The sequence below is a fragment of the Euwallacea fornicatus genome, chromosome 11 (assembly GCF_040115645.1).
Source record: "Euwallacea fornicatus isolate EFF26 chromosome 11, ASM4011564v1, whole genome shotgun sequence".
Classification (NCBI taxonomy): domain Eukaryota; kingdom Metazoa; phylum Arthropoda; class Insecta; order Coleoptera; family Curculionidae; genus Euwallacea; species Euwallacea fornicatus.
In genome coordinates this window covers 931,205-955,748 of record NC_089551.1, presented here as the reverse complement: position 1 = coordinate 955,748, position 24,544 = coordinate 931,205, and the positions used below count along the sequence as shown (strand labels likewise).

At 40.0% G+C, this 24,544-nt stretch overlaps 5 protein-coding genes and 2 long non-coding RNA genes across 11 annotated transcripts; 3 read left to right on the top strand and 4 right to left on the bottom strand.

Moving 5' to 3' along the window:
- The first annotated feature begins 35 nt into the window (after positions 1-35).
- Positions 36-2,671, top strand: Atg4a (Autophagy-related 4a). The gene is made up of 8 exons (XM_066287352.1): positions 36-543; positions 626-793; positions 846-1,023; positions 1,081-1,160; positions 1,219-1,346; positions 1,399-1,632; positions 1,682-1,817; positions 1,877-2,671. The coding sequence occupies exons 1-8, from the start codon at positions 411-413 to the stop codon at positions 1,933-1,935; spliced, it is 1,116 nt and encodes a 371-aa protein (XP_066143449.1). The 5' UTR covers positions 36-410; the 3' UTR covers positions 1,936-2,671.
- Positions 2,658-5,693, bottom strand: LOC136341949 (protein phosphatase 1L). 4 transcript variants are annotated; one of them, XM_066287349.1, is made up of 2 exons: positions 5,550-5,693; positions 2,658-4,250 (listed from the first exon to the last, which is right to left on the bottom strand). In XM_066287349.1, the coding sequence occupies exon 2, from the start codon at positions 4,175-4,177 to the stop codon at positions 2,750-2,752; it is 1,428 nt and encodes a 475-aa protein (XP_066143446.1). In that variant the 5' UTR covers positions 4,178-4,250; positions 5,550-5,693; the 3' UTR covers positions 2,658-2,749. The 4 variants fall into 4 exon arrangements, with proteins under 4 accessions (XP_066143446.1, XP_066143447.1, XP_066143443.1 ...); XM_066287350.1 differs by lacking the exon at positions 5,550-5,693 and adding an exon at positions 5,320-5,512 and having other exon boundaries at positions 2,658-3,930; XM_066287346.1 differs by lacking the exon at positions 5,550-5,693 and adding an exon at positions 4,317-4,458.
- Ziz (dedicator of cytokinesis protein Ziz) lies at positions 5,102-15,110 on the top strand. 2 transcript variants are annotated; one of them, XM_066287329.1, is made up of 19 exons: positions 5,102-5,243; positions 6,123-6,239; positions 6,574-6,871; positions 6,926-7,092; positions 7,141-7,312; positions 7,367-8,093; positions 8,207-8,397; positions 8,451-8,704; positions 8,762-9,091; positions 9,143-9,709; positions 9,766-9,912; positions 9,969-10,614; positions 10,669-11,181; positions 11,431-11,697; positions 11,748-12,029; positions 12,089-12,297; positions 12,386-13,148; positions 13,370-13,661; positions 13,712-15,110. In XM_066287329.1, exons 1-19 carry the CDS (start codon positions 5,145-5,147, stop codon positions 13,944-13,946), a joined length of 6,276 nt encoding a protein of 2,091 aa, XP_066143426.1. In that variant the 5' UTR covers positions 5,102-5,144; the 3' UTR covers positions 13,947-15,110. The 2 variants fall into 2 exon arrangements, with proteins under 2 accessions (XP_066143426.1, XP_066143425.1); XM_066287328.1 differs by having other exon boundaries at positions 6,574-7,092.
- A 5-nt stretch (positions 15,111-15,115) lies between these two features.
- On the bottom strand, positions 15,116-15,884 carry LOC136341960 (uncharacterized). The gene is made up of 2 exons (XR_010732561.1): positions 15,572-15,884; positions 15,116-15,500 (listed from the first exon to the last, which is right to left on the bottom strand). It is a non-coding gene; the product is annotated as an uncharacterized lncRNA (long non-coding RNA).
- A 1,017-nt stretch (positions 15,885-16,901) lies between these two features.
- Positions 16,902-22,447, top strand: slf (C-type lectin domain-containing protein slf). The gene is given in 6 exon segments (XM_066287358.1): positions 16,902-16,946; positions 16,948-16,971; positions 19,285-19,411; positions 20,931-21,110; positions 21,864-22,088; positions 22,142-22,447. Coding segments are annotated over 6 exon segments (744 nt in total). The 5' UTR covers positions 16,902-16,916; the 3' UTR covers positions 22,300-22,447.
- On the bottom strand, positions 19,313-19,967 carry LOC136341959 (uncharacterized). The gene is made up of 2 exons (XR_010732560.1): positions 19,512-19,967; positions 19,313-19,453 (listed from the first exon to the last, which is right to left on the bottom strand). It is a non-coding gene; the product is annotated as an uncharacterized lncRNA (long non-coding RNA).
- Positions 22,448-22,490: 43 nt separating the features above from the next.
- Positions 22,491-24,313, bottom strand: CycY (cyclin Y). The gene is made up of 2 exons (XM_066287353.1): positions 23,262-24,313; positions 22,491-23,163 (listed from the first exon to the last, which is right to left on the bottom strand). Exons 1-2 carry the CDS (start codon positions 23,887-23,889, stop codon positions 22,775-22,777), a joined length of 1,017 nt encoding a protein of 338 aa, XP_066143450.1. The 5' UTR covers positions 23,890-24,313; the 3' UTR covers positions 22,491-22,774.
- Positions 24,314-24,544: the final 231 nt, after the last annotated feature.

Below are 24,544 nucleotides of genomic sequence, written 5' to 3'. Positions count from 1 at the left end.
TTTTGGTAAAGTGACACTGACATTTAAAACAAAAGCTAAAGGCGCAGTTCCACGGGTAAAACGGTTTGAAATTATTGCAATTTTTTCAACTAAACTCGTAATTAACTATAAAATAATGAAAATAAATATAATATTAATTAAAATTTAACTGTAAAAACGCTCAACGCCAGGCAAAAGTTAAGATTACGTTAAATTTTATGCGGCACACCATCACTTCCGAAGCGTGGGTATTCCGCTTCATGATCGCATCTGCGGACAATAACTCTTATCAGCTGTTCTTTGATTACTTTCTCAAATAATTTCATTTTTTGTCAGTCTTTTTCCCTGCTCAAATTCAAATTTTAAACCAGATCACTGCAGCCAAAAATTATTATGTAGTTCAAGTCTACGCTCCATATTGTCGTATTGAAATGTGCAACGCAACAAGAGATATAATGGACTGCATGTTTGAAGCTGTGTTAGATGTCTCACAAGACCCAGATGATATTCCCCAAACTAATGAGCCCCTGTGGTTGATGGGCAAGAAATATAATACAACCGAAGGTCAGTTTATAATGTTTTCATGGTTTTACTGGTGACAGTCTTTACAGACCTCGGAACAGGTAATTGACACCACATTCTTTAGAGCTCAACACGATCCGACAAGACATTGTTTCTAAACTTTGGTTTACATACAGAAGAGATTTTGTTCCTATTGGGGGCAGTGACGGAAGGACATCTGATAAGGGCTGGGGCTGCATGTTGAGGTGCGGTCAAATGGTTTTAGGACAGGCTTTAGTTAACTTATATTTGGGTTGGTAACAAAGTTATTACCTATTCATCTTAGTATTGTCACAAATATTTAGGCAGGGATTGGCTGTGGGCTCCAAATGTTAGAGATTCAACCTATCTTAACATCATCAAAAAGTTTGAGGATAGCAGAAAAGCTCCCTTTTCCATACACCAGATCGCTAGTATGGGGGTGTCTGAGGGCAAAGAAATTGGGCAGTGGTTTGGACCTAATACTGTGGCCCAAGTACTAAAGTAAGTTTGACTCTAATAGCACTTCTAGTTGTGAGCGGGAATGTTTGTCCATTATAGGAAATTGGCAAAGTTTGATGAGGGCAATCCCATTGCAATTCATGTAGCTTTAGATAATGTTGTTATTATAAGTGAAATTAGTAAGTCAAGCACAATTTTATTGCATTACAAAGGCATCAATATTAACTTCTATTTTAGAGGAACTTTGTTTAAATCCTTCCCCAACAGATTTTTCTAACAAGACAGCCTGGAGACCTCTGTTACTAATTGTCCCCTTGCGGCTAGGTTTATCCGAAATGAACAGCATTTATATAGACGGATTTAAGGTATTATTGCATTCCCAAAGTTCATCACACAATAACTCAAGTTTTTACTTAGAAATGTCTCCATTTCAAACAAAGCTTAGGAGTGATAGGGGGCAGGCCAAACTCAGCTCTCTACTTCATCGGCTATGTAGGCAATGAGGTTCTGTACCTCGACCCTCACACTACGCAGAAAGCAGGTTCAGTGGGTAATAAAGACACAATCGAAGAAAAGGAAATAGACTCGAGTTATCACTGCAGATACGCTTCTCGAATGAACATTTTAAACATGGATCCATCAGTGGCTGTGGTATGATTTTTCAGTGTTAAAAATGTCTTATTGTGGGGTATTTTTTAAGTGTTTCTTTTGCAAAACCGAGAGTGATTTCAACGATCTTTGTCAGAAAATTAAAGATGAAATTGTGAAGTCTCAAAAACAACCTCTGTTCGAAATTGTCTACGAAAAGCCTAGGGAATATGAAGCCACAACTGAGGGCAAGTTATATTAAAACAACTAAAGGAAATTTCATTGATTTTGGTGGTGTTTGTTTTAGATTTGAGCTTGTCTGGCATAAGTGATCACTCTGATAACGAAGAATTTGAAATATTATAGTTGCCCTCATTGGGATAAAGCTGAATATTGTGTGAACCAACACTAAGAGATTAGTAGAACCATCATATGGTCCCATTTGAGCACTTGGTGGTATGTGAATACTGGAATTATTTGCTTGTTTGTATTATACAGGGTATTTTTTAACACGAACCATGAAGAAAATTACCTAACAGATATAATCAGCATTTATGAAGATAGTTTAGGTGTAGTTTTCTACTCTATTATTCAAGACAGAGAAGAAAAAAATGTTGATTACAAAACTTTTAGTAACGTTATATGAGCCTATAGCTCGTGGTAAAAAATCCCTGTAGGCGTAATAAATTTTATAGAGGTTGCTGGAAGTTGTGCATAATAATATGATTATCGAAAACATTGTATTTGAGTCATTTAAAGCATTATTTCCTTCTGTAATATATGTAAGTCCTACCCCCAGTGCGTCAATAAAATATGTTTATCACTTTTTTAGAAGAAAATATATTATTCTTTGATTAGAATAGTAATTATATGTAAAATATAAGTTCTCTTTAGATTATTTAAATTGAGCTTTGCATCGTGTTATAGCGGGTTATTTGTTTAATAAGATTTTAGCGATTCTTGACATCATGGCGGGTTCGATTTACATGTGAAATTTAAACTGCTGCAAAATGTTAATTCGTTTGAATAGAGACTAAACTGCGAGTCCTAAATACACCTTAGAATCCAACAAAAATAAAAGACGAACCTTTACTAATGAAAACATTTAATGTTTTATAAAACAAAACACGTTAAGCTGTAAAGATACATTCCCAACAAACACTTCTGAAGCGTGAAAATCCTACTTTTCACTACTATTATAAAACCCAAACGAATTGTCTTTAAAATTGATAATAATAACAGAAATATTATCCATACTACCTCTATAATATGATTGCAAAGTTATGCTTTTAGCACCAAAGTCAGGTTCGTGTAGCCGCTCCTTAATAAAATTCACGGCATCTTCGTTCGAGAATATATCCCAAAGACCATCTGAGGCCAATATAATGAACTGAGGCTTATGGTCTTTCAGATCGAAAGTCAAAATATCTGGATCTGCTATCACTAGCTTTTTGTCTTTAAGGGGATAATCACCTAAAGCCCTTGAAGTCGCTAGGATCCCTGCAACCCTCCAGACTCCGTTAAAAGTCACGAATCCGCCAGCCTCTCTGATTCGTTTCTTCTCTCTCATCTGTTGGGGTTTGTGATCAAATGATAAAGGTATGGCGTTGCCTTTGCTATCGCACATGACTCCCCTGGAATCACCTACATTAGCAACTATAAGTTTGTTTCTTTCTAACATGGCTATGAGTGCGGTAGTTCCGGCTACATCCATAGATTTCTTGGCCACCTCAACCAGTCTTTCATCAGCTAACAATACCTCATCAGTAATCAGTTTTTCATAGTTAATGAGGCCTGTTTTGTCAAAGTATGAAGTTATAGGAACTTGCTTCATGCTTGGGGTTAATTTAAGAGGCCTCGAGCCTCGCGTTATCCGGAGTTTGCTTAAAATTTCATTGTCAGTTACTTCTTTAACTTCTTGTAAACATTCATCTGCTGTAGAACTGGTTTTCCTAAAACTTTTCCTTCTTTCTGCAGCAAATGTTGGTGTTGCTGGCTTCTCAGGATCTTTCTTCTCTTCCTCCTCATTACAAGTTTTTTCTTTCTCAATAGGTTTCCCTGCTATTATGTCTTTAATTTGCATTATCTTATGAGATAAATTGTAGATCAACTTCTCTTTGGCATAGTCGGCAGCGAACTCCCCTCCATGCCCATCAAACACAGCAAACAGGCCGACTCCAGTGCCACTGATATTATGGTTAATAACAAAGCGGTCCTCCATTTTGGGCCTCCTCCCTTGAATGGCATAAGCAGCTGCAGGTCCCACTTTCATCTGCCAGCTGTACTTCTCAACATCCCTAGCTCCGAACAGAGCTAACTTGTCTGCCTTTGTTCTAGGTCTAATGGTGTACTGGAGCCTCCCTAACAAATTACGACTCCATAGATCAAGAGCATGCATATAGAAAAAAAGAAGAAAAAGCATTGTTCCACAGACAATAATCTCCGGCCTTAATAGATAAGTTCTAAGCATTCTCCACATTTGTGCTATATAGGATGTATGGGTGATGTGGGACAGTTTCATGGGGACACTCCATGCGAATCGGGATATGAATTTTACATGAGAGATGTAGGTTTGGTAGATGATTCGGTCATCTAATTCGTCTTCCATTGTCACTGGTTGGCTACTTGAAATGAGTTTCTACTGGACGGCATTTAAATGTTTGGTTGCTGCACATCACCTTCTACAAAAATAAAGCCACTAGCTATAAATAGAGGATAAAATTAAAATTGGATTTCTCACAGCTAACCTCTTTTGTAGCAGCAGGATTTAATGAACTCTATAAACTATTTAGCACTACTGTTAAACTAAGTTATTTATAGTACTTTCTCCCATCATCTTTTGGATGATTTGGGAGCTGGAGAGTTGTTGCACACTGATTTAGCAATATTGCTTTGGCTACATAGAGTCAAGGTGAAGGTGTCTGAATGTAACTCTCTCATCTATTCTTGGCAAAGTGGGGCTCCATAAATTAGCTCTTTTTTGCGGTCAGTTTCTCAAGAGTAAATTGACTGTCACGTGAGCAGCCTTTAATTTTTGGTATCCGGTGCATGTGAGTTTAAGAAAGGAAGATTTTAAGCGGGATGATAGGGGAAAAGTTGTTGTTTTGGCCGTTTTCCAGTAAAGAAAAATTGAGAATATTCCTGAAAAATTGGGTAAATTGAAAAGTATGTCAATGTCATTGTCATTGCGTTGTCAAGTAATTCCAAAAACAGGCGCCAAAATACTCTTCCTGCAGATTTTACAGCAGAGACTTTAATCGGCATGAGATCATAAACTTCGTCCTTGAACCGTTTTTCAAGTAAATTCCATTTTTTTAGGAATATCATAATGTTTATATTATCTACATAAACCTTAACGCAGAGCACCTGCGCAATATCACATCAATGACGTTTTTCTATTGTTTTGCTGTCACCCTTGACGCCTATACGTTGGGTCCCAAAATAAAAAAAATACTTTGGAAAGAAATCCAAAAACTTACGAAAATACTTATAAAAAATCGAAATGGGCGTTGCAATTTCCAGTAAATATGCGATTGAGTTAAATTGTTGTCCATGCTGGGGTTAAGGCACGAATCATGAGTGAGAGGAAATTCGCCAGAGGCCTAGGAAAACCGGGAACCGCAGCACAGTTAAGGGAAACAATCTCTCAAGTAGTTAGGGAAAATACTGTAAATGTAAGTTTGGATTGAGGAAAATTGATGTTTTTCAAGTTGATACTTGACAAGCCACTACAACTGCAAAAATACGTACATTTAAAACTGATGCAGGCCATCTGTAAGCACACTCTTGATTGAGCAATGAGAATGCTGCTTCTATTTTAATTCCCAAATTCTTTATTATTCGATACCAAAATAGCCGTTTAAGGCACTTGCCAATTTGTTTATTATTATCCACGTAATTGCCTCAATTAATAAGCTTGTTATTTACTCATAGCCAGAACTATAACTCATCGTCTTCTCAAACCAGAATTGAATACCTACCTGCTTCAACCTACTTTCATATCCCTCAAGTGTCTTCTTTTTATTGCTCACTGACAAGAATTTCAATTAGAAGCAATTGAAGTCACTCATTACAATTACACATATAGAAAGCCCAATAAAATGCTCAAGTGACACAGAAAGCAAACTGCAAGGAAGTGGTTTATCAGTATCTTGAATGTGGATGTTTGGGTGTGAATTTTGCTTATCTGCTAATCAATGGGAAAGGCTCAGGCAAGCATTACATACAACGCAATATAATCACAGTTATATTTTAGTAGTACCCACATATGACTCATTTGTGTACCTGCATAAGTCATTTATAGTTAATGCATTCAGTGATGTGCTAAATGGGTCTTAAGTCATAAGTAGTTTAAGTCATATAAGCATATGTAATATTCTTAGCTATGGATTTTTTTAGAGGTTTTTTCCTCAATCAGGTAATGGAGCCTCCCAGCTTTATAATAATAATAATATCCAGTTTTTGCCTGCTTTGCTATAGTTCTACCAAGATTAATGGCTTTAGTCATGCCTAATCAATCTGGTTGTTGTTAAGTTTACTGTTGTTCTTTACAGAGCAAACCAAACCTCGTAGATCCATTAGATTTTGAACAGTTTTTAATAAAGCATAAAACAGTCCTGCAAAATGATCCACAAAGGGAACTTTTGCTGTACCCTGCTGATGACATTTCGGTAAGTTCACCCTATTTACATAATTAAGATTTATAATACTAAGAAGCAAAGCACATTTTGTAAATAGAAGTAAAGAAATGGTGGAAAATTGCTTGAATTGGGAACAATAAACCACACCTTTCAGTGATTTCATTAATAGCCTTCCTAGCCATTCTCAAGGAATTACTTAAATATAGAATAATTCTGAACTTGCCACATAATTGGTCAAAAAATACATCCCTATATCTCTCCCTATTCGCGTGCAAGGTGTCACTAGAAGTACAGATTTGAAGTCTGGGTGGATAGTAAATATTTAGCTTCTCAAGATTCCACTATGTATATAAACTTCTTTCAGCAAGTGGTTTTACCCCGACGCTCCCGAACTCTCTCACCAACCCTGCCCTCAGAGACAGAAGTAGAACATTGCAACCTTTTCACCAAACAATGCATCAAGAGTTACTCATCCAACTGGCAAGTGGTCCATTTTCGATATGCTCCGTATTCCGGTGGATATGCGGACTTGCCGAAATTACCTAGCATCACCGCTCTGCCCCTGCAATTATACGAAGTGGACATCGATGAAGATGCTGGTGATAAGTCAAGATCTGATAACATCACCAAGGAAGGATGGCTCATGAAGGGACCCGAAATTGGTAATTTGTATTCAATTAAAGCGCGTCGTGCTGTGGGTAATGCAGATGATTTAGGGTCTGAGAGGGGATTCGTGAATATGGGATCTAAGAGCTTCAAAAGGCGCTACTGCTACTTGAGACAGGAAGTGGATGGCACCTATATATTAGAGATGTATAAAGACGAGAAAAAAGGAGAGGCAAAAATGACTATTGTCATGGATTTTTGCACTGATGTCGTTAAGGTTGGTCTGTGCAGACAGTTTTTGATTTGTTCTCAAACGAGATTTTAGAACGTAAAGCGCGGCAGGCATTGCTTCGAACTTCGAATGACTGCAGGACGTAAATCTTACGTTCTGGCCGCGGAAAGTGAGTCTGATTTCAAGGATTGGTTGAGCAAGCTCATATCAGTGCTTCAGCAGTATAAAATCCAAGAAGAGAAACGAGCAGCCTCCTTGGAGCGCGGTAATAAGTGAAACTCCCTCCAAAATTTCTAGTGTAAACCTAATTTTGTCATAGAAAAAAGCACACCGCCTCCATCGCCTCAAAGCCAATGCTTCGGTACTTTGAAAGGTTTGGAACAGAGCATGAACCCCCAGTTAATGAAATATGCTCGAGAAACCGATATTAGCATAGCACTCTCTAGGAAAGAATCTCGGGAGAAACTCTTTGCTCTCTTCCCCCCTTTAGCGATGCTTTTAAAGTCCCCAAATTCTAGTCAAGACCAAGTAGAACCATTTAGAGAAATATTTGGTAACAGGGTATTTTTGAAGTGCGAGAATATTAAGCTGAAATTGCAAGTGATGGACGAAAAAGAGAATTTGTGCCAAGTAGAGCCATACTACACGACCTTGTGCCTATTCGACTTGAAGAGCGGCAGAAAACTGACTGAACATTTCCATTTCGACGTAAACAGTGATAGTATTCGCACAACTTTCACCAGCAGTCAGCAGAACGCTGACGCATCCAAAGTTAAATTAGATATTCTAGACAAAGTCTCATCAGAATGGCTGTTGTATCCCAGGCAGGGACTTCTTAGCATTACAAACCCCCATCCCGATATATTCCTCTTCGTTAGAATAGAGAAAGTTCTTCAAGGCGGCATCAGTCAAAGCTCAGATTCCTACGTAAAGGCCAACAGAGATCCAAGGGTGGGAATTAAGTGTTACAAAAATATTGCCGCCTGTTGCCAAAGACTGGGAAAGTTTCGCATGCCGTTTGCGTGGACTGCCAGACCGTTATATAGGTAAGAATGTCTTTAACTTATACAATTTCTTAAATTTAGGCAACGTAGCTCGTCTTATTGTCAGCCTCCTTTAAACTTTAAAAGTAAATAACTTGCATTTATTACTATTTAAGGTTGTACAGCAATGAACTGGACACCGTGTCTGACTTCCACGCTATTTATCGCCAAGAAAGTAACAAGATGTCTGACGAGGAGGTTCTAAGAGTTTTGTCGGACTATCGAAAGCCCGACAAATTCAATAAATTTACTGTGATCCCTGGGTCTTTAGAAATAAAGATTTCAGCCTTTAGTGACTTACCACCAAGTACGACCTTTATCATTCAGGAGCATTTTCTTCCCTATATGACCTAATTGTAGATTGCCTGACAACATCGTTGGTCCCCGTGAAACCGTTTTCACTCCCTACGTCGCATCCACCCACGTTTGAAGTGACCGAGTTCGAAGGTCAGTGCGAGAAAGACGTGCATCCATATACAACTTTTCTAAACCATCTTTACGTGTACCCTCTAAGCTTAAATTTTGATACGCAGAAAGTTTTTACTAGAGCTAGGAATATTGCCTGTGTTGTTGAACTTCGCGATAGCGATAACGACGAAGCCAAGGGAATCCCCGTAAGATTATGTTAATTTTTGGGATGAAACTGTCTTAACTTTTTTTTCTTTCGCAAGTGTATTTATGGCCGCCCAGGCCAGCCCGCCCTGGTGTCCTCAATGTCTTGTGCTGTTTTGCACCACAACACCGTTCCAACATGGTACGAAGAAGTGAAAATCCGTCTTCCGACCAACATTTTGTACTCCCACCACTTGCTTTTTACGTTCTACCATATATCCTGTGATATAGCTAAAAAAAGAGACAATGGGATTGAGACTTGTGTGGGCTATGCCTGGCTGCCGCTTCTACATAAAGGAAAACTCAACGTGGACACCCAAATTATTCCCGTTGCTTCCCATCTTCCGCCCGGTTACCTAGCGGTACAATCATTCGGGCTTGGAAAAGGGGTGAGTGTTTCGTCACCGTAAAGACTATTACAAAATCATTGTAAACCTTAGAATGCAGGTCCAGAAATCAACTGGGTAGACGCCCAAAAGCCAATCTTCACCGTCAGTTTCAATCTAGTCTCAACTGTGAACACCAAAGACCAGCACCTGTTCAACCTATTTTTGCACGCCGAAAGGTTACTGGATCCCAAACCAACTGCCATCCCTTCTGAGTCAGAAACGTGCAAAATATTAAAAGCTCTCCACGCGATCCACCTCACAACCCTTATAACTTTCCTTCCTACTTTATTCGACCAGCTATTCACGTTGCTGGTGGTTACCACGAGCAGTGAAATCGGCCTTAACGTGATCAGGGTAATGATTAACCTCGTGAATATGCTTTGCGACTCAAATAGGAAAGACGTTCTCAACGCCTATGTCAAGTACAATTTTGCTCTGATTGGGAGCAAGAGAAACGCTACTGTGCACGAGGAGATGGGCAGACACTTGCCCGCCATTTTAGACCCCAACAATCCTGATTTTTTGGTTGTTAACAAGTTCATGCATCACTCGGATTTCTTCTTCGAAATTATGACGAAGAGTATGACACAGCACTTGTTGGTTTCGGGAAGAATTAAGGTAGGTGTGGATTAGATATCAGTAATCTGTTATTTCTGAATAAAATTACTATCCAGATGCAGAGACACGAACGCTTTCCCACCGACTATCTCAACCAACTAGAGAGCCTTAGCCAAGTGCTCATATCGTACATTCTAAACAAATACAAAGAAACTCCATTGGAGACTAAGGAGCTCAACAAGAATCTGGCGAATTTCTTCAAGGTAATTTAATGTAGTCTCGTCCTATATTAATTGCAAGTGCGTGTTTCCACTTTCAGCGCTGCCTGTCACTAATCGATAGAGGATTTGTGTTTAAACTAATAAAATGGTACATGGATAAATTTAACCCCGGTGATCCCCGAGTGCTGCAAGAGATCAAGTTTGCATTCCTCGAAGTTGTTTGCAACCACGAGCATTATGTAGCCTTTAATCTACCCATTCAGCAATCGAGACTGAGCCCTCGTAACAAATCCCCTGATCCCCTAGATGAACTGTCTCTCTCGGAGACTTTTTGCAAGCACCACTTCATTGTGGCTTTGCTTTTAGAGGAGGTGAAGTTGTCACTGAATGAAGTGACCTACGTGAGGCGTATAGGATTGACCACTCTCAGGAATTTAGTGGCGAAGCACGAGTTCGATGATCGGTTCCAGAATAAGGGCCAAATGGGGCGAGTCGCGATGATTTATCTGCCGTGGCTGGGCATTGCCATTGAAAATATTAACCGGATAAGTTTGGAAGAACAAGGAGATGAGGGAGCTGTGGACAGTTTAGTAAACCGAATGTCCTCTAGTAGTTCTTACTTGTTCGGAAAAAGCTCCGCCAGTGAATGTACGCCCAAGAGTCATCGCTTCACTCTACACCTGGACAAAGACAGTCCAATGCATATAAGGAATTCCGCGTTTTTTGACGCTATTGCCGGTCAATGTATGGCCATAACATTCTCATTTTATCCGACTTTAAACCGGAATTTTCTTTTAGCTCTTGTGAATGGACAGTCTTTAAGCATTGACTCGGACATTTCCGTTTTATCGGGAGACGACAAATCCACCCTGTCTCAAGACACCACCATAATCAGGGAGGATTCCTTGAAAAATGGAGGTGGTGATCATCATCCCAAAACCCACGAACGCAGCACCTCCAGTCATTTACCTCGTTACGACAAGCTACATTTCCATGAAATCAAAGACATGCTCTTGGTTTATTTATTTGTTTTGAAGCACGCGAACGAGGAGCATTTGGTGATGTGGTGGCAGTCATATCCAGAATCCGATGTGGTAAATTTCTTCAGTATGTTGGAGTTCGCTCTGCATTGTTTCAAGTACGAGGGTTTGAGAAATGTGAACGTCGTCAAGACTCCCGATACGGAAAATGTGAAGCCGAGGTCTAAAAAGGCTCATACACTGCCGGCCAGGATTAATCCCTCTGAAATTAACCACGAGGGCACCGGGACGCTTGTGATACATACTAACAGGGAGAATCTTATTGAGAGTGGTAAGAAAACACTTTCCAGTTTTTATTCAATAAATTCTCTTAGAAGAACCGGATTGAAAAAAATCAATTTTTCCTGATAATAAGGCGAATGCGTTTATTTTTATTAACATGAAACTAAAGTTGCGTTTGTCCTACAAGTTTTTGAAACGATTAATATTATTTAATATTGAAATTGCACTGTGTTTTGTCTTGCGAAAGTATAAACTAACAGTGCCCGAATTGAAAAATTCGTATTTTTTCACTATACAGAAAATGAGGTACACAAAAAGCAACAAGCTACCTTAGAGCAGCACTTGGCTTCAGAAGTGGGCTTAATCACTCTGGATTGCATTGGACTTTACTCCATGCACTTCAAGAAAAAGCTCATCGCTACCGGAAGCGACAGCGAAATAATGAAGAAAATCTTCGATGTCTTCCTAAGCATGATTCAAATAGGGCAAAGCGAGAGCCTCTTCAAGCACCTATTTGCTGCATTGAGGGCCTTCATTAACAACTACTCCAACGTCTTCTTCCAGGGTAATTTTCCCTTATTTGTGTAATTACGTCAACTACAATAAAATTTTCAGGAAATGCTTCCTTGTGCGGAAAATTGTGTTATGAGCTCCTGAAATGTTGCAACAGTCGTGTTTCGTCGATCCGGCAGGAATCCTGCGCTCTCCTCTACTTGTTGATGCGAAGCAACTTCGAGTTTACCAACAGAAAAGGCTTGACTAGGGTGCATTTGCAAGTCATCATTTCCGTATCCCAAATGTTGGGCAACATCGTCGGGCTGAATAATGCGAGGTTTCAGGAAAGTCTGTCGCTCATCAACAGTTACGCCTCAAGTGATAAAGCGATGAAGGGAACAGGTAGGCCTAGTCGATGGTTCCTGCAATGCCTTTTCACTGAGAATTTTTGTTGACCGCAGGTTTTCCTACCGAAGTGAAGGATCTGACAAAACGGATTCGTACGGTGTTGATGGCGACAGTTCAAATGAGAGAACACCATCAAGACCCGGAAATGTTGGTCGATTTACAGCACAGTTTGGCCAATTCGTATGCGTCCACTCCCGAGTTGAGACATACGTGGCTGGAGACAATGACCAGGAATCATGCTAGGGATGGCAATTATTCGGAGGTAACTCATTTCATCGATATTTATCTAAAATGGATCTAACTGTGGCAAAGAACAGATATAAACATAGAAATTATTGCACAATTTTCAGGCTGCATGTTGTCAGCTGCATATTGCTGCCCTAATGGCAGAGTATCTAAAACTGAAAAAAGTGCAAAGTTGGGGCGCAGAGGCGTTCGCCAAAATATCTTCCAATATCCCCAAAGATGAGAAAGGCTTAAAACTAGATAGCGGGGTTCAGGATATCCAATACACGGAATTCACCTTGCTGGAGCAATTAGAGAGCTGCGCAGAGTACATTGATAAAGCTGAACGTTACGAAATCATGGGTGAACTCTTTAAATTGGTAATTCCACTATATGAGAAAAAGCGCAATTATGAGCAACTAAAAAAAAGCTATCAGAGCTTAGCCCAGAACTACGACAAAGTAATCGAGGTGAATCGATCTGGAAAGCGTCTTTTGGGGCGCTATTACCGTGTGGGATTCTATGGCAGCGCTTACTTCGAGGAGGAGAACGGCAAAGAGTATGTTTACAAAGAACCGAAAGTAACGTCTTTGAGTGAAATATCAGAGAGACTAGAGCGGCAGTATTCGGAGAAATTCGGCCAGGACACGGTGAAAATGATTCAGGACTCCACGCCAGTGGCGCAGGGCGAACTGGACCCTAAGTTAGCGTACATTCAGGTTACTCATTTAACTCCGCATTTTGAAAAAACTGAACTGGAAGACCGGCAAACGGAGTTCGAACAAAACCACGATGTACGCACTTTTATGTACGAGACGCCCTTTACTAAGGACGGAAGGGCGAGGGGAAATCCTGAAGAACAATGGAAGAGAAGAACTGTACTGAAAAGTAAGTTTAGAAAATAATGAAACACCATCTATAGTGAGCTTGTGCAGCACTATTGACGTCTTGCTCTTTAGCCATGGTCAAGAAAGTTTCCTTCGCTATTTTAAGTAAATGTAAAATATATAAAAAGCCTTTTCTTGACTATGAGAAACAAAAAACATAAAGTAGATATTTCTTTGTTTTGATTCCCCACTTATCACACAAGAATTCTAATTTGGGTTTAGCGAGTTACGCATTTCCGTACGTGAAGAAGAAAATCCTTGTGGAGTCACGAAGAATTATCGAATTGAAGCCGATAGAGGTTGCTATAGACGAGATGCAAGCTCGGGTGGCCGAATTGGAAGACGTGGTGTTTTCGCAACCCACCGATGCCAAGAAATTGCAGCTAAGGCTGCAGGGCAGCGTGTGCGTGCAGGTCAATGCCGGACCCTTGGCCTATGCCACCGTCTTCTTGGATCCCTCTCTGAGTAACATGTATCCTGACGATAAAGTCGAAGAGTTAAAAGATATATATAGGTAAGTCTGAGTTATTCTGTGTGGAAAATATCAACACGAACTATTTATAGAGAATTCTTGAAAATCTGCTACTCTGCCTTACAAATAAACGCGAAACTTATAGCCCACGACCAGCAAGAGTACCAGGAAGTGTTAAGGCAAAATTACAAGAAATTGTGCTTGTCACTGTCAACATTATTTGGAGAGTCTCTGTGGCCTCACGACGAAACAGGCAGTTTTAAGAGGAATAGCATGGGTTTATTCAGCCCTGTGACCGGAGCTGCTCAAAACTCTAGCACTGCTTAATTATTCGCCATTTTGGACAGGATCTACGAGTGTTGTTCTAGTCTTTGTTTCTCGACAAATATTTCGAATATTTTACCACTGTTGTTAAATAAGGAAACATTCCAATTTATTAGTGTGTGTAAACCATAACTTTTGCTCGTCAAAACTGCCTTTACCAGAATCCAAGGACTGTGCGTATATCAGGAAACCAGTCAATTATACAATTTAGTTTCGTGCCTCATGAGATCCGGGCGAGCCATTTATGCGCGAAAGAAGTATAGTGGCCAGTTTTTAATTTAAAACCTTCGGTCTCAGATTCCACATTCAAAACCAAATCCAAATTTGGATGTAGAATACGTAGCGCTATGGGTGGACTCTTCTGAGGAAAGTGGCCATAAATTATTGGTCCCATGGTATTATTACAGCTATTTTATTAGCGATATTTACGTAGCTAAACATACACTATAGGATATTTAGGACGACTATAATAGGTGAAATATCCGCAAATAATCCATTACAATAATTATCGTTGACGTGGCCAGTCGCAGGACAAATGAATACTTGCACAAAAGGGCATTAATCCATTGATGGACATTATCTTTGTGACCTTGCGTTGAAGATTTTATTATTTACTCGTTTAACACCAATTAGTCTCTGCCATTTAGAAAGCGTTTTGTTTGTAAAATTCAGTGTTTATTTGTCTAAAAAACGTTTAGTCATTTTTGCCATTTACACGTTTGTTTTTAATATTTTAACGGTGTTGTTTAATTTGTAAGTGCGTATCTTAGAGAGAAGAAAATTGCGTTACTTGTAACTTGTAATTATGCGAAGTTGTGATATTTATTACCTATTTACTGAAATGATTCATTCGTCTGATCAAAGGCTGAAAGTTTGACTATTTAATTTCGAATAAATCGTACAAATACCTAGAGACTCCACAGGAAATTTGATTTGCAGTGCAAATAATTATTACAATAGATTTCATAGCTATTCTCAGCAGGATTTTAAGTCCTCTCATTACTGAGTAGGAATAATGCAAACCCTTGTCATCTTTGAGTTACTTCCGAAGAAGTTGTAGCCACGAATAATTGTCGTTTACTCAGGAAATTAGTTCATTAAGATATTTGTTTATTAGTGTCATGAATTAACCTCGATTATTGCCATTAAAATGACTTATAAACCGCAGCATATTGTTTAAATTTCAAGTTTAATAACCAATAATTCCACATCCGCCATTCCTTTCGATACTAAATAGCTCTAATAATACCTAAATAGTAAACATAATTTTTTCCATTGATCCTCGATTGATGGTAACATGGCTATTTTTACTAGGAATTTCACGGGTTCGAAAGCAATAAACACTAGGCGGCAAAACGTTTTACGCAATAAGTCTCCATTCAAACTCGTGACTACCGCTACATTCACAAGAACCGACCGTCTTCAGATTCGAGATGAGCTGGTCCTTGACAGATTTATCCAATAATTTAAACGGTTTTAATGCAAAAACACAAATTAGATGGTGGTCAAAGGCATTAAACTTGACCGAGTTTCACTGTAGTCACCTGAGGACGATACCTTATTGAAAGAATGGACATTTACATAATTAGATGTAACTACTGATCAAGAGACATAATTAGATTACCTACATGACATAATCGATGTGTGTCGTTTCAGGATCCAAAAATGGCTATTACACGGTTTTCCCATCAATATTGTTTGCCGAACGTGGTTGGAATTGGCACCCACATCATCAAGGCCCGATAGTACTGAATTCAAGGTGATATGATTGTTGCTTCTACCACGGAGAGACAGACTAAAACCAATAATTAAACCAATCGATATTGATTGTTTAATGCTCATGACCTCATCAGCCCAGGAGCGGATGAATTCAGATGCATTGTGTGTTATGCCGCCTATGACCTAATACATCACCGGTCAGTGCGATCAAGGAAGAGTTTAATTCTGTTTTTTGCAGATCGACGAAATAAAAGCCGATGTCCTTTAATTTCAACAATGGACTAATATTGATGTGTGCATGAGCTCAGTCAGGAACTACAGCTATGATTAATACAGTTGAGTGCAAATACCTAGTTTAATATGTTCATATTTAAATCTAGCGTTAGTATGCCTTACTGGGGAACGTGCATCACAAGGAGATGCAGAAAAAGAGCAGTTATGCAAGCAATTGTAGGTAGCTAATGCCATAGGTCATGGCTATAAAATGCATTACGGCAACAGTCGCCATTTTGTCGTGAAACCCAAAATGTTCCATTCGGTTTTGATCTCTATCGTCAGAATTGGCAAAAAGATGTGAAGCTGATGCTGATCCTAATTCATCAAAAATGTAATAACAGCTTTAACCTTCTCGTCATAATTGAATTAACAATGTAACGTAAACCAAGTTGTTGACGGTCATTACGGTCTGCAAACATCGTAGATGTGCCTTCGCCAAGTTGTAAAAGGAGAACCTTTGCGTCATCTCGGATGTTGTTCTGTTGCAACTCAAAATAGGGCCCAATTTACTCGGCGAGCAGGACAAGCTCCGCCTATAATGATTGATTACTAATTGTAATTTCATATTAAAAAATGAATTGTCGTGACCACAGCGAAACAATAATCCTTTTCGATATCAATAAGATCGTGGAATGAAGCACGAGGGCGAAAGGTCGCTGAAGATCGCCCGATTAACCTTTCTGATGATGGTTCCATTAAATTTAGCGTATTGACATTGACTTCAGATTATAACGATTGTAAAAGTCGCTTTTTCGAAGCCAAGGTTGAGCGAAAAAATTATTTTAAAAGAAGTAAGAAAATTTGATCTATTTTCTTCACTAATTAGCATGTTCTAACTCCCTTTTTGGAAGTATGATATAGAAGTGACCTCCACCACAGTGCAAACTGCCTTACAATAGCCGAGCGAATCTTGCACGTTGCGGTGTTCCCCCAAAAGACGTACCTACCACGAAAAGGATCTTTCCCAATGGTATAAAGATGACTCTCACTCTCGCTCGAGGATTTTGTGTGTGTCGTGCTACCATCTAACAAGGTAAGGATTACACCGCGAGTGTGATACTTTTTCAAGTGGGTGTGTTTTTTTACTTTCTATATATTTCACATCTTATTCGTTGTCGGATTTTTAGAGCGGTAAGTTATCTTGACATATATAGGTGGGGTTAGAACGAATAGAACTATTGAGGGAGGCCAGACCTCGGTCCGTGCAATTAAGGCAAAGGTGCTTACGTATATAGTCAGTTGGGGCTGAATAAAGGGCGCACCTCGACAAGCAAGTATGACTAATATGCTCCTACATCGAACCGTGTGTTATAAAACTTCATCACGGTTTAAATAATAAAATGTTAATTTTTCTGGTCGTTAATGGCGCAGACTAAAATAACTAAATGCAAATTTGTTAAAACACATTTGACATATCTTCACCTTAAAGGTGAATAATTATTTAAATGTTAATATAATTTGTTGCTCCACCGGTTTCTTATTAATATGCACCAAAGCCGGATTTATCGGCAAGGGTCATTATTTGTTCCTAAGTGTAAACATTTCATGGAATCAATAATAACTCTTCTTGATAATAGGGCGATGGCACCATTATTGAAAAATTGTTAATCGTGTTACAAAGTCAATCTGAGATAGCTATTCTAGACAATGTGGTGAAGGATGGGCTATAAAAACACAGCTGAACACGTTGCCCTTTTTATCAATGAAGGATTCTTACTAGGACACTAGCTGAAACCAGGATTGCGACGCAATTTTTATAAGTACTTCTGCCCATATGCCCGCTAATAGGTAGTTCCCTAATGTGAATTTTTCGATAGAAAAATCTAAGCAAATACGCCTACGTTAGTTAGCAGTAAATAAGCTAACAACAATTAATGTTAGTGTTTAAATTTAAACTGTTTTTTCTTTTCAAATATATTTATGAGCAACTCAGAAATGCGAATCGCAAGAAATTACATTTGTTAAAGGAGCTTTTGATAGTGGAGCTTATCCAGTTTCAATGGAGACCGGACAAATATTTGGCAAATAATAAAAAATCAGCGTGTGTTCTCCCAAGAAACGATGACTGTTGATGATGTAAACGTAGCCACTATTGGAATATTTAGGTCCCATTTATAGGCGACCCTCTATACACAAAGATTTAGAGTGAACATTGCTTAGGTTTACGTCGGAGGATTTAGACAATTATAAAGGGTTCTTTAGGGATTTTAATGAAGTTATTAGGAGAAACGTGCATGCTGATCTGTCTCCCCCCGTACGGCGTAATAGTCTAGCACTTTAATACATAAAGCATATACGTATATGTATTTTCAACAGACAGGTTTTTATCCGTTTATTATCAATTAGGTTCACTTTCTCTGTGGCTGCGAGTGAACGGCAGTTCTGACAATTTCTGAGATACAATATCAAAGATTTAGGGCGCTAAATGGTAATTTCAGGTGATAAGTGCACGGCGGACAAATTTCGAGGCTTATGCAGATCTTCGGTAACTGTAGCGGAACGAGAGGCACGAATGGAGGGCTCTTTTGGGACTCCTCCAAGACATTTCGTGAATAAATGAGGTCCAGTAATCAGCATAAAATGAGAATCATAAAAATTTCCTTGGCTCCATCGGAAACTGCTTAAAAACTGACTGGATCACCAGAGTCATTACCAAAATCGAACTTTCCTTCGCTCTTTCCAATCGCCTGTAGCTACCGAGATTTCTCATAGAAACGTCGCAAGACCACGATGACAGGTCTTAACGCCGATGCCACGTCGACTTGGGTTCCATGAGTCGCAGGTTGATAACACTTAAGTCAACGTGGCAACATTGCTGATCCCCCGTAGGCAGTTGTTTTTTCGTTATGTTTTTATCTATGTGTGTGGCTCGTTGCACCCTTTGTCTGGTCTTTACTCGGTTTTCGAGATATCTTTAACTCATACCTAAACCATTTTTCAACACGAATAGATCTCAGCTATAGCTGGAAAGGTCGTTGGTTACTTTTTTTGCAGGAAACACGTCTCAGAGGCTGTGCGCTCAATTAGTTTGGCGGCCATTTTATAAGTTCTTGACTTGCGCTAGGGGACCCGACTTTTGCCTCTACGAGGGGATCATAGGCATTTGGGCCCCACGAAGTGGCTCGCAACAGTTTGCCCACCTTGTACGAGACTATGCACACGCAAACTACGTTTACATACATATACCAAGTTGTTGGTATTTGTGCCTCATTTGATGCGTGCCCAATTTAAATTGATCTTTAAAAGAAGCGGAGAGAACAAATTTAATATGCTGCCATTGCCTCATATATTCCTAATCATCGAAGCATGCAATTATGGTGTTGCTGATGTGTTCGCTTAATTGCAGATGAAGGTGGCCTGTTTGGTGCTGTGCGCCGCGTGCTTCGTCGCATTGGCCTGCGCTCAAACTCGGCCTGTGTCCAACAGACCCGGCAGATTCCTGTCGCTGCCGAATCCACAGAAATGCGCAAACAGTAAGTACCATCATCGTCAAACTTAACCAGGGGCTATTGCACCTTTAAGGATCTCCACAAGTCATTAAATCGCACGTGATATACATTCATACGGCGTTACCTTGAGTCCCTCGGCCTTGTCAGAAGGAAAAAATTAACACAACAAAGATGCCTGCGAAGATCCATGTTTTAATAATAATTGCAGTTAGACGGATCTCGGATAATTAGCATATTAGGTACCATCGAGACGGAACTAATGAATTACGGTAGCGTGGGCATGGTCTGCGTGATGCCGCAAAATCAACCGCTTTCGGTATTCTAATTACCTGTAAAATATAATAATAACGGCAGGTTTTATGGGTCCTTGGTGCTTTCGTACCGCGACCGCAGTGAGGCTGATGGGGTATTCAAAGTAAGCAGATGAATGGCGAAGAATACCAAAAGGGAACCAACGGCAAAGAATTACTGGCTCGGCGGCAGCTTTCTACATGGTGATTGCGTAAACCGCGATGATGGTTCTTGAAAAACGACTGCGAAGCAACTTTACTGTACGCGTGGGAAATATATTATTTGGCAATTAACCAATGCACCGAAAGAACGTGTGTCGCATGTGATTAACAAATTATCCTAGCAACATGAGTTTGCCATTTGTTACTCAACGGTTATTGCTAAACAATCCGAGCCAACGTGCTATTGCTGAAAAGCTCTACGGGTCGTCCGTAACAACAGTGATATTACTAAGATTATTTAAAAAAAATAAATAAATATCTTTAGAATTTAATTGCTCCACGATGCAGCTGTGTCTATTGTGTCTATTCATCTTCAAGGCAGATACGATCAAAACAATAATAAACGTCATCCACCACATGGCCAGCCGCTGATTGGTCTACACCTGTAGGTGACGTACGTTCAACAGGGTGGCACTCAGCTTCATTTGCGTTACTTTTCCCCGTGCCTACGTGTACGTAATAAGTCGCCATTTAATGTTTTTTTCTTTGCGACTTGCCGAGATCCTCGCGTATTTCCGTTAATTGATCAAACCATTTTACCGACAGGCTCGCACGTCGCGTTCTATCACGTTATAAGAGAGCCGAAGTGCGGTCCTGTCTAATAATTTTGCTGTGAGTGGGCACGTGCGTTTGTTTTGAGCGCGTCAAAGCTGGCAATTAATAGACTTTACAAATAAGAGGATCAAAATTGGGACGAATTCCGCCTTTTCCAGTGTGATCAAAAGATATTCTCTCTTCGCCGCAGCAAATATGTCCCCTGCCGTGAAGTGGAGAGATCTGTTGTCGCCAGCGGTCGCCGCCGCCTGCGGGCCGGTCGTAAGTTCCGCCTGATATTGTCTCAGTAAACAGACGCATTAAGACGTCGAAAATCGCGCTGCTCCTTCATAAAAAGGGCTGTTTTCTAATAGCTATTTAAGATGTAAGAGCAGCGCGTAATCAGCGTATCTAGTGTCGGCAATGCCAAGAACGCTACCTAGCGCGACGCAGCACTGCGGATCAATACATTATTGAAGTTTGGAAAAATTTTTCAGGGCCTAAGCAATTCTTCTTCAGAGGCCACAACTACTTCTTCACGGGGCACGTGCCCCAATTCGCGAGCAGGAAGGTGGACTGGCTCGATGGCAGGAACCTCTGCAGGGAGTACTGCATGGACCTCGTGTCTATAGAGACTCAGGAAGAAAATAACATGATTTTCCGGCTGATTCAGCAAAGTGAGTGGGAACTTCCGGACCGGAAGCCTGAAAGTTCGAACTAAGCAGAACTTTACGTGCAGGATGTTCCACAATAGTATGGCTAAAATTCAGGGGGTCAACGTGTGGATGATTTTAAGAAAATAAGCTCGCGTGAACATGGGTCCGTTGTCGCTTCCTGCCTGAAATACAAGACGATTCGTGTTTTTGCGTACGTTCGGGCATCAAATATTTTTATGCGACATATTCACTCCCTGAATTTTGACCATATCATTATGAAACATCCTGTTTAGCGTGCATTCATAATATGTAGGCTCGTCAAGGTAATCAATGAGAAACTTGAAATATGTAGATGGCCACGTAAGAACCAGCTCGCTAGCTTAAAATTTTAATGAAAACGCTACACTTAAATGAAACGTTCAGCTGCAAGATGCTTCCTATGAAGCAATGGCAGCTCATCGTGTTCTCGAGATCCAACAACGCAGGGACCGATTTACATAAATTAAATTCCGCGACCTTCGTCTAAGTATTTCAGCATTAATAAATACAGAATGAAGAAACCATCATCAAGAGATTGCAATTTTAATGTCAAAAAGTAACAAATAAGAAATGTGATCTATGGGAAGTGGCGATAAAAGTTCTCATGAATCTAGGCCATAAAAACAACAATCTCAAAGCCGCAGAGGTTGTTGCGACATCGCAGCAATTTACTGTTTTCCATGACTGTGGCGTGCATGCACTGCGGTTGCAACCAAAATCGGTATAACTTTGCAGATGATGTTCCCTATATCTGGACTTCTGGACGTTTGTGCGACTTCAAAGGATGCGAAAACCGTCAAGATTTGGAACCCAAGAACATTTTCGGATGGTTCTGGTCTGCCAACAGGGAGAAGATGGCCCCCACCAACCAGGTGCCGCCAGGCTTTGGCTACAATCCTTGGTCAGCTACCGGTCACAAGAAACAGAAGCAGCCGGACAACGCTGAATTCGACATCAACGGTAGGTGCCTCGCGATGGTCTGAAAATTAGAAATAATCCTTTGTGTGATGCAGGCACTTCCGAGTCGTGCCTGGCAGTACTGAACAACGTCTACAACGACGGCATTGCGTGGCACGACGTGGCTTGCTACCACGAAAAGCCGATCGTCTGCGAAGATTCCGACGAGCTGCTCAATTACGTGCGGTCGACCAATCCGGGGCTTCGCTTGTAGTCCAGCAACACTTTTCGACGTAAGTCAACTGCCATAAGGTAATACGTCATTGCTGAGTCTGCGCAGCTTGTAAAAGAGTACAATATGTATGTAAAAATGTAATTATTTTAGATTTCCTTTTGATAAAAATATAACATTTTAACCTTAAGTTAAAAGGAGATTTATTGCTTCGGTCCACAAAGAAAGCGAAATTTGTACAGGTGTAAAATATATTTTCTAATCAAATAAAGCATCAGTGTAAATATTTACATTCATTAAGTATACAATAGAATGAGATTAAAAAACAGTAAGACTTCTATAAAAAATTACTTTGGTAATACCTACTTAATTTATCAGTGAAGAGCGGAGAAGTTTCGTAAGAATCTGCGGTGCCCTAAGGGAGACAACTCTACTAGGATAAACATAAGGAACCGGCTCCTTATCATCTCCATTAAAACCCGCACAAAAATCACATAAGCTTACGCACGAAACATTACTAAGACAGTATTGCTACACTTCTACGAGCCGCCAGTCCGCCATTCGTAAGATTATCCAAACTAGACCATTTTTTCAGGCCGTTCTTGATCGCCTCAGCTGTATACTTGTCCTCCATCACCCTGGACATCGCTTCCAGTTTTTGAGCCCTGTCCTTACTTAAGGGCTCGCTCGGGAATGTTAAATCGTTCGCTTCGGCTAATGTGCGTAAATCGAAGTAGTACTTGGCGTAGACGCTTGAGGGCACGTTAATGTTAAACTGGAGAAGCTCTAGGAACTGTCTTTCTAGCTCATTCATGTCTTCTACTGTGATATCTTTGAGGATTTGACAGTAGTCAACGTTCCACACTGCCTGATCATCCCACACTTTAGACGCTAATAGGATGGCGCCTTGAAAGAGAAAAATAAAAATTATGATTATTCAGTCCTGTGATAAAAGAGTTTCTTTATTAAGATCTAAAGAGAACAATAAATATCAGAGCACTCACCTAAAACTATTCGTTTCCAATTGGAGGGCTGAATATCCAACTCTGCATAAGTCAACAGTCTTTCTAGATACACTAAAGTGATAATGGCACATTCAGCAGTCAACTGGGCAGCATTAAATAAAGTCCTCACAAATTTATAAATCTGCCTATGTTCGGGGTTGTGTCTGTCATAATCTTCGCTCACCCCATCCCTGCTCAAGGGATGGAGCTTCTCATCAAATATGTCAATATCCCTTTGCGATGTGCGATTTTTTATGTGATAGTAAATAGCTAGAGCGACACACTTCACTGTATTCTTTAAATTAGGCTGCGATACTGTACTATCATCTAAATAAATGGTGGAACAGGAACTGCTCTTTTTAAGAGGCCGAAGATCGGCTATTTGGTGCTGGCTTCGCCTGCGAATCATTCCATTTTCGATAGCAGTTTTAGACCTCTCAATGAAAATGGTTTTTGCCATGGGATCCTGCGAGGGATCTGCCTCGCCATCATCACCCTCTCGCTCACTTATGTGCTGTAGATTTGGACCACTAGTCTCCCCCTCTTGCAAGGTATCCTGGATCGGTATAATAACCCTATGGCTCGTTTGTGGACTAGAATATGAGCAGCAACTAGTCTTGTTGCCCATATTTCTTCTTTAATTGACTTCAACAGGTTTAACAATGAGGTAATTGAGAATCTGCATTTCTTGAACAACAACGGCCTGCAACTACAGCCATAGCTCACCGATGGATATTTGGATATAAATTCATTATCTTATCTAAGAATATATCACAAATAATTGAGATATTGAAGATTACTGCAAAAACACCGCACGCCCACTTGAATTTCACACTGGAGTCGCTCATTAAGCACCACAATCCTGAGATAATCACTATACTTTTTTACATGCCTATAAGGAGGTGTGATTGGGTTGATTTGAGGGAGGAATTAAGTTACTTTTATTGCTTTATAAAGTAAGAAATACATTTTTTCTAGAGAAGAAACTAGAAAAATTCCGGAGATGGCACAGAAGTTACTTTCTAAATTTCACTGTCACTGTCATTGAAATGTCACGCAGTAAAAGGTCAAAGTTCCAGTTCGAATTACTCTGAGAGCGCTGAATGAATACTACTTGGAATTCGGCACAATGCATGTCGTCTCTATTAACCAATGGCATTGAACCAACGACAAGAGAGATGCACGATACATTGCGTCACGTGATTTGAACTTTAAAAGACAGTTGACTGACGTGAGCAACGACAGAGAGGGAAGACAGTTTTGTATTCATTCAGTCAGGCAGG

What these genes read in the sequence shown, in the direction of transcription:
- Atg4a (XM_066287352.1), top strand. Translation starts at nt 411, where the DNA reads ATGTGCAACGCAACAAGAGATATAATGGACTGCATGTTTGAAGCTGTG. An exon ending in TGTTATTATAAGTGAAATTA is followed by an intron (nt 1,161 to 1,218) that starts GTAAGTCAAGCA and finishes CTTCTATTTTAG; the next exon opens with AGGAACTTTGTTTAAATCCT. An exon ending in ATATGAAGCCACAACTGAGG is followed by an intron (nt 1,818 to 1,876) that starts GCAAGTTATATT and finishes TGTTTGTTTTAG; the next exon opens with ATTTGAGCTTGTCTGGCATA.
- LOC136341949 (XM_066287349.1), bottom strand. Translation starts at nt 4,177, where the DNA reads ATGGAAGACGAATTAGATGACCGAATCATCTACCAAACCTACATCTCT.
- Ziz (XM_066287328.1), top strand. Translation starts at nt 5,145, where the DNA reads ATGAGTGAGAGGAAATTCGCCAGAGGCCTAGGAAAACCGGGAACCGCA. An exon ending in CATTCGGGCTTGGAAAAGGG is followed by an intron (nt 9,092 to 9,142) that starts GTGAGTGTTTCG and finishes TGTAAACCTTAG; the next exon opens with AATGCAGGTCCAGAAATCAA. An exon ending in ATCTGGCGAATTTCTTCAAG is followed by an intron (nt 9,913 to 9,968) that starts GTAATTTAATGT and finishes TTCCACTTTCAG; the next exon opens with CGCTGCCTGTCACTAATCGA.
- CycY (XM_066287353.1), bottom strand. Translation starts at nt 23,889, where the DNA reads ATGGGCAACAAGACTAGTTGCTGCTCATATTCTAGTCCACAAACGAGC. An exon ending in TTGGAAACGAATAGTTTTAG is followed by an intron (nt 23,164 to 23,261) that starts GTGAGTGCTCTG and finishes TTCTCTTTCAAG; the next exon opens with GCGCCATCCTATTAGCGTCT.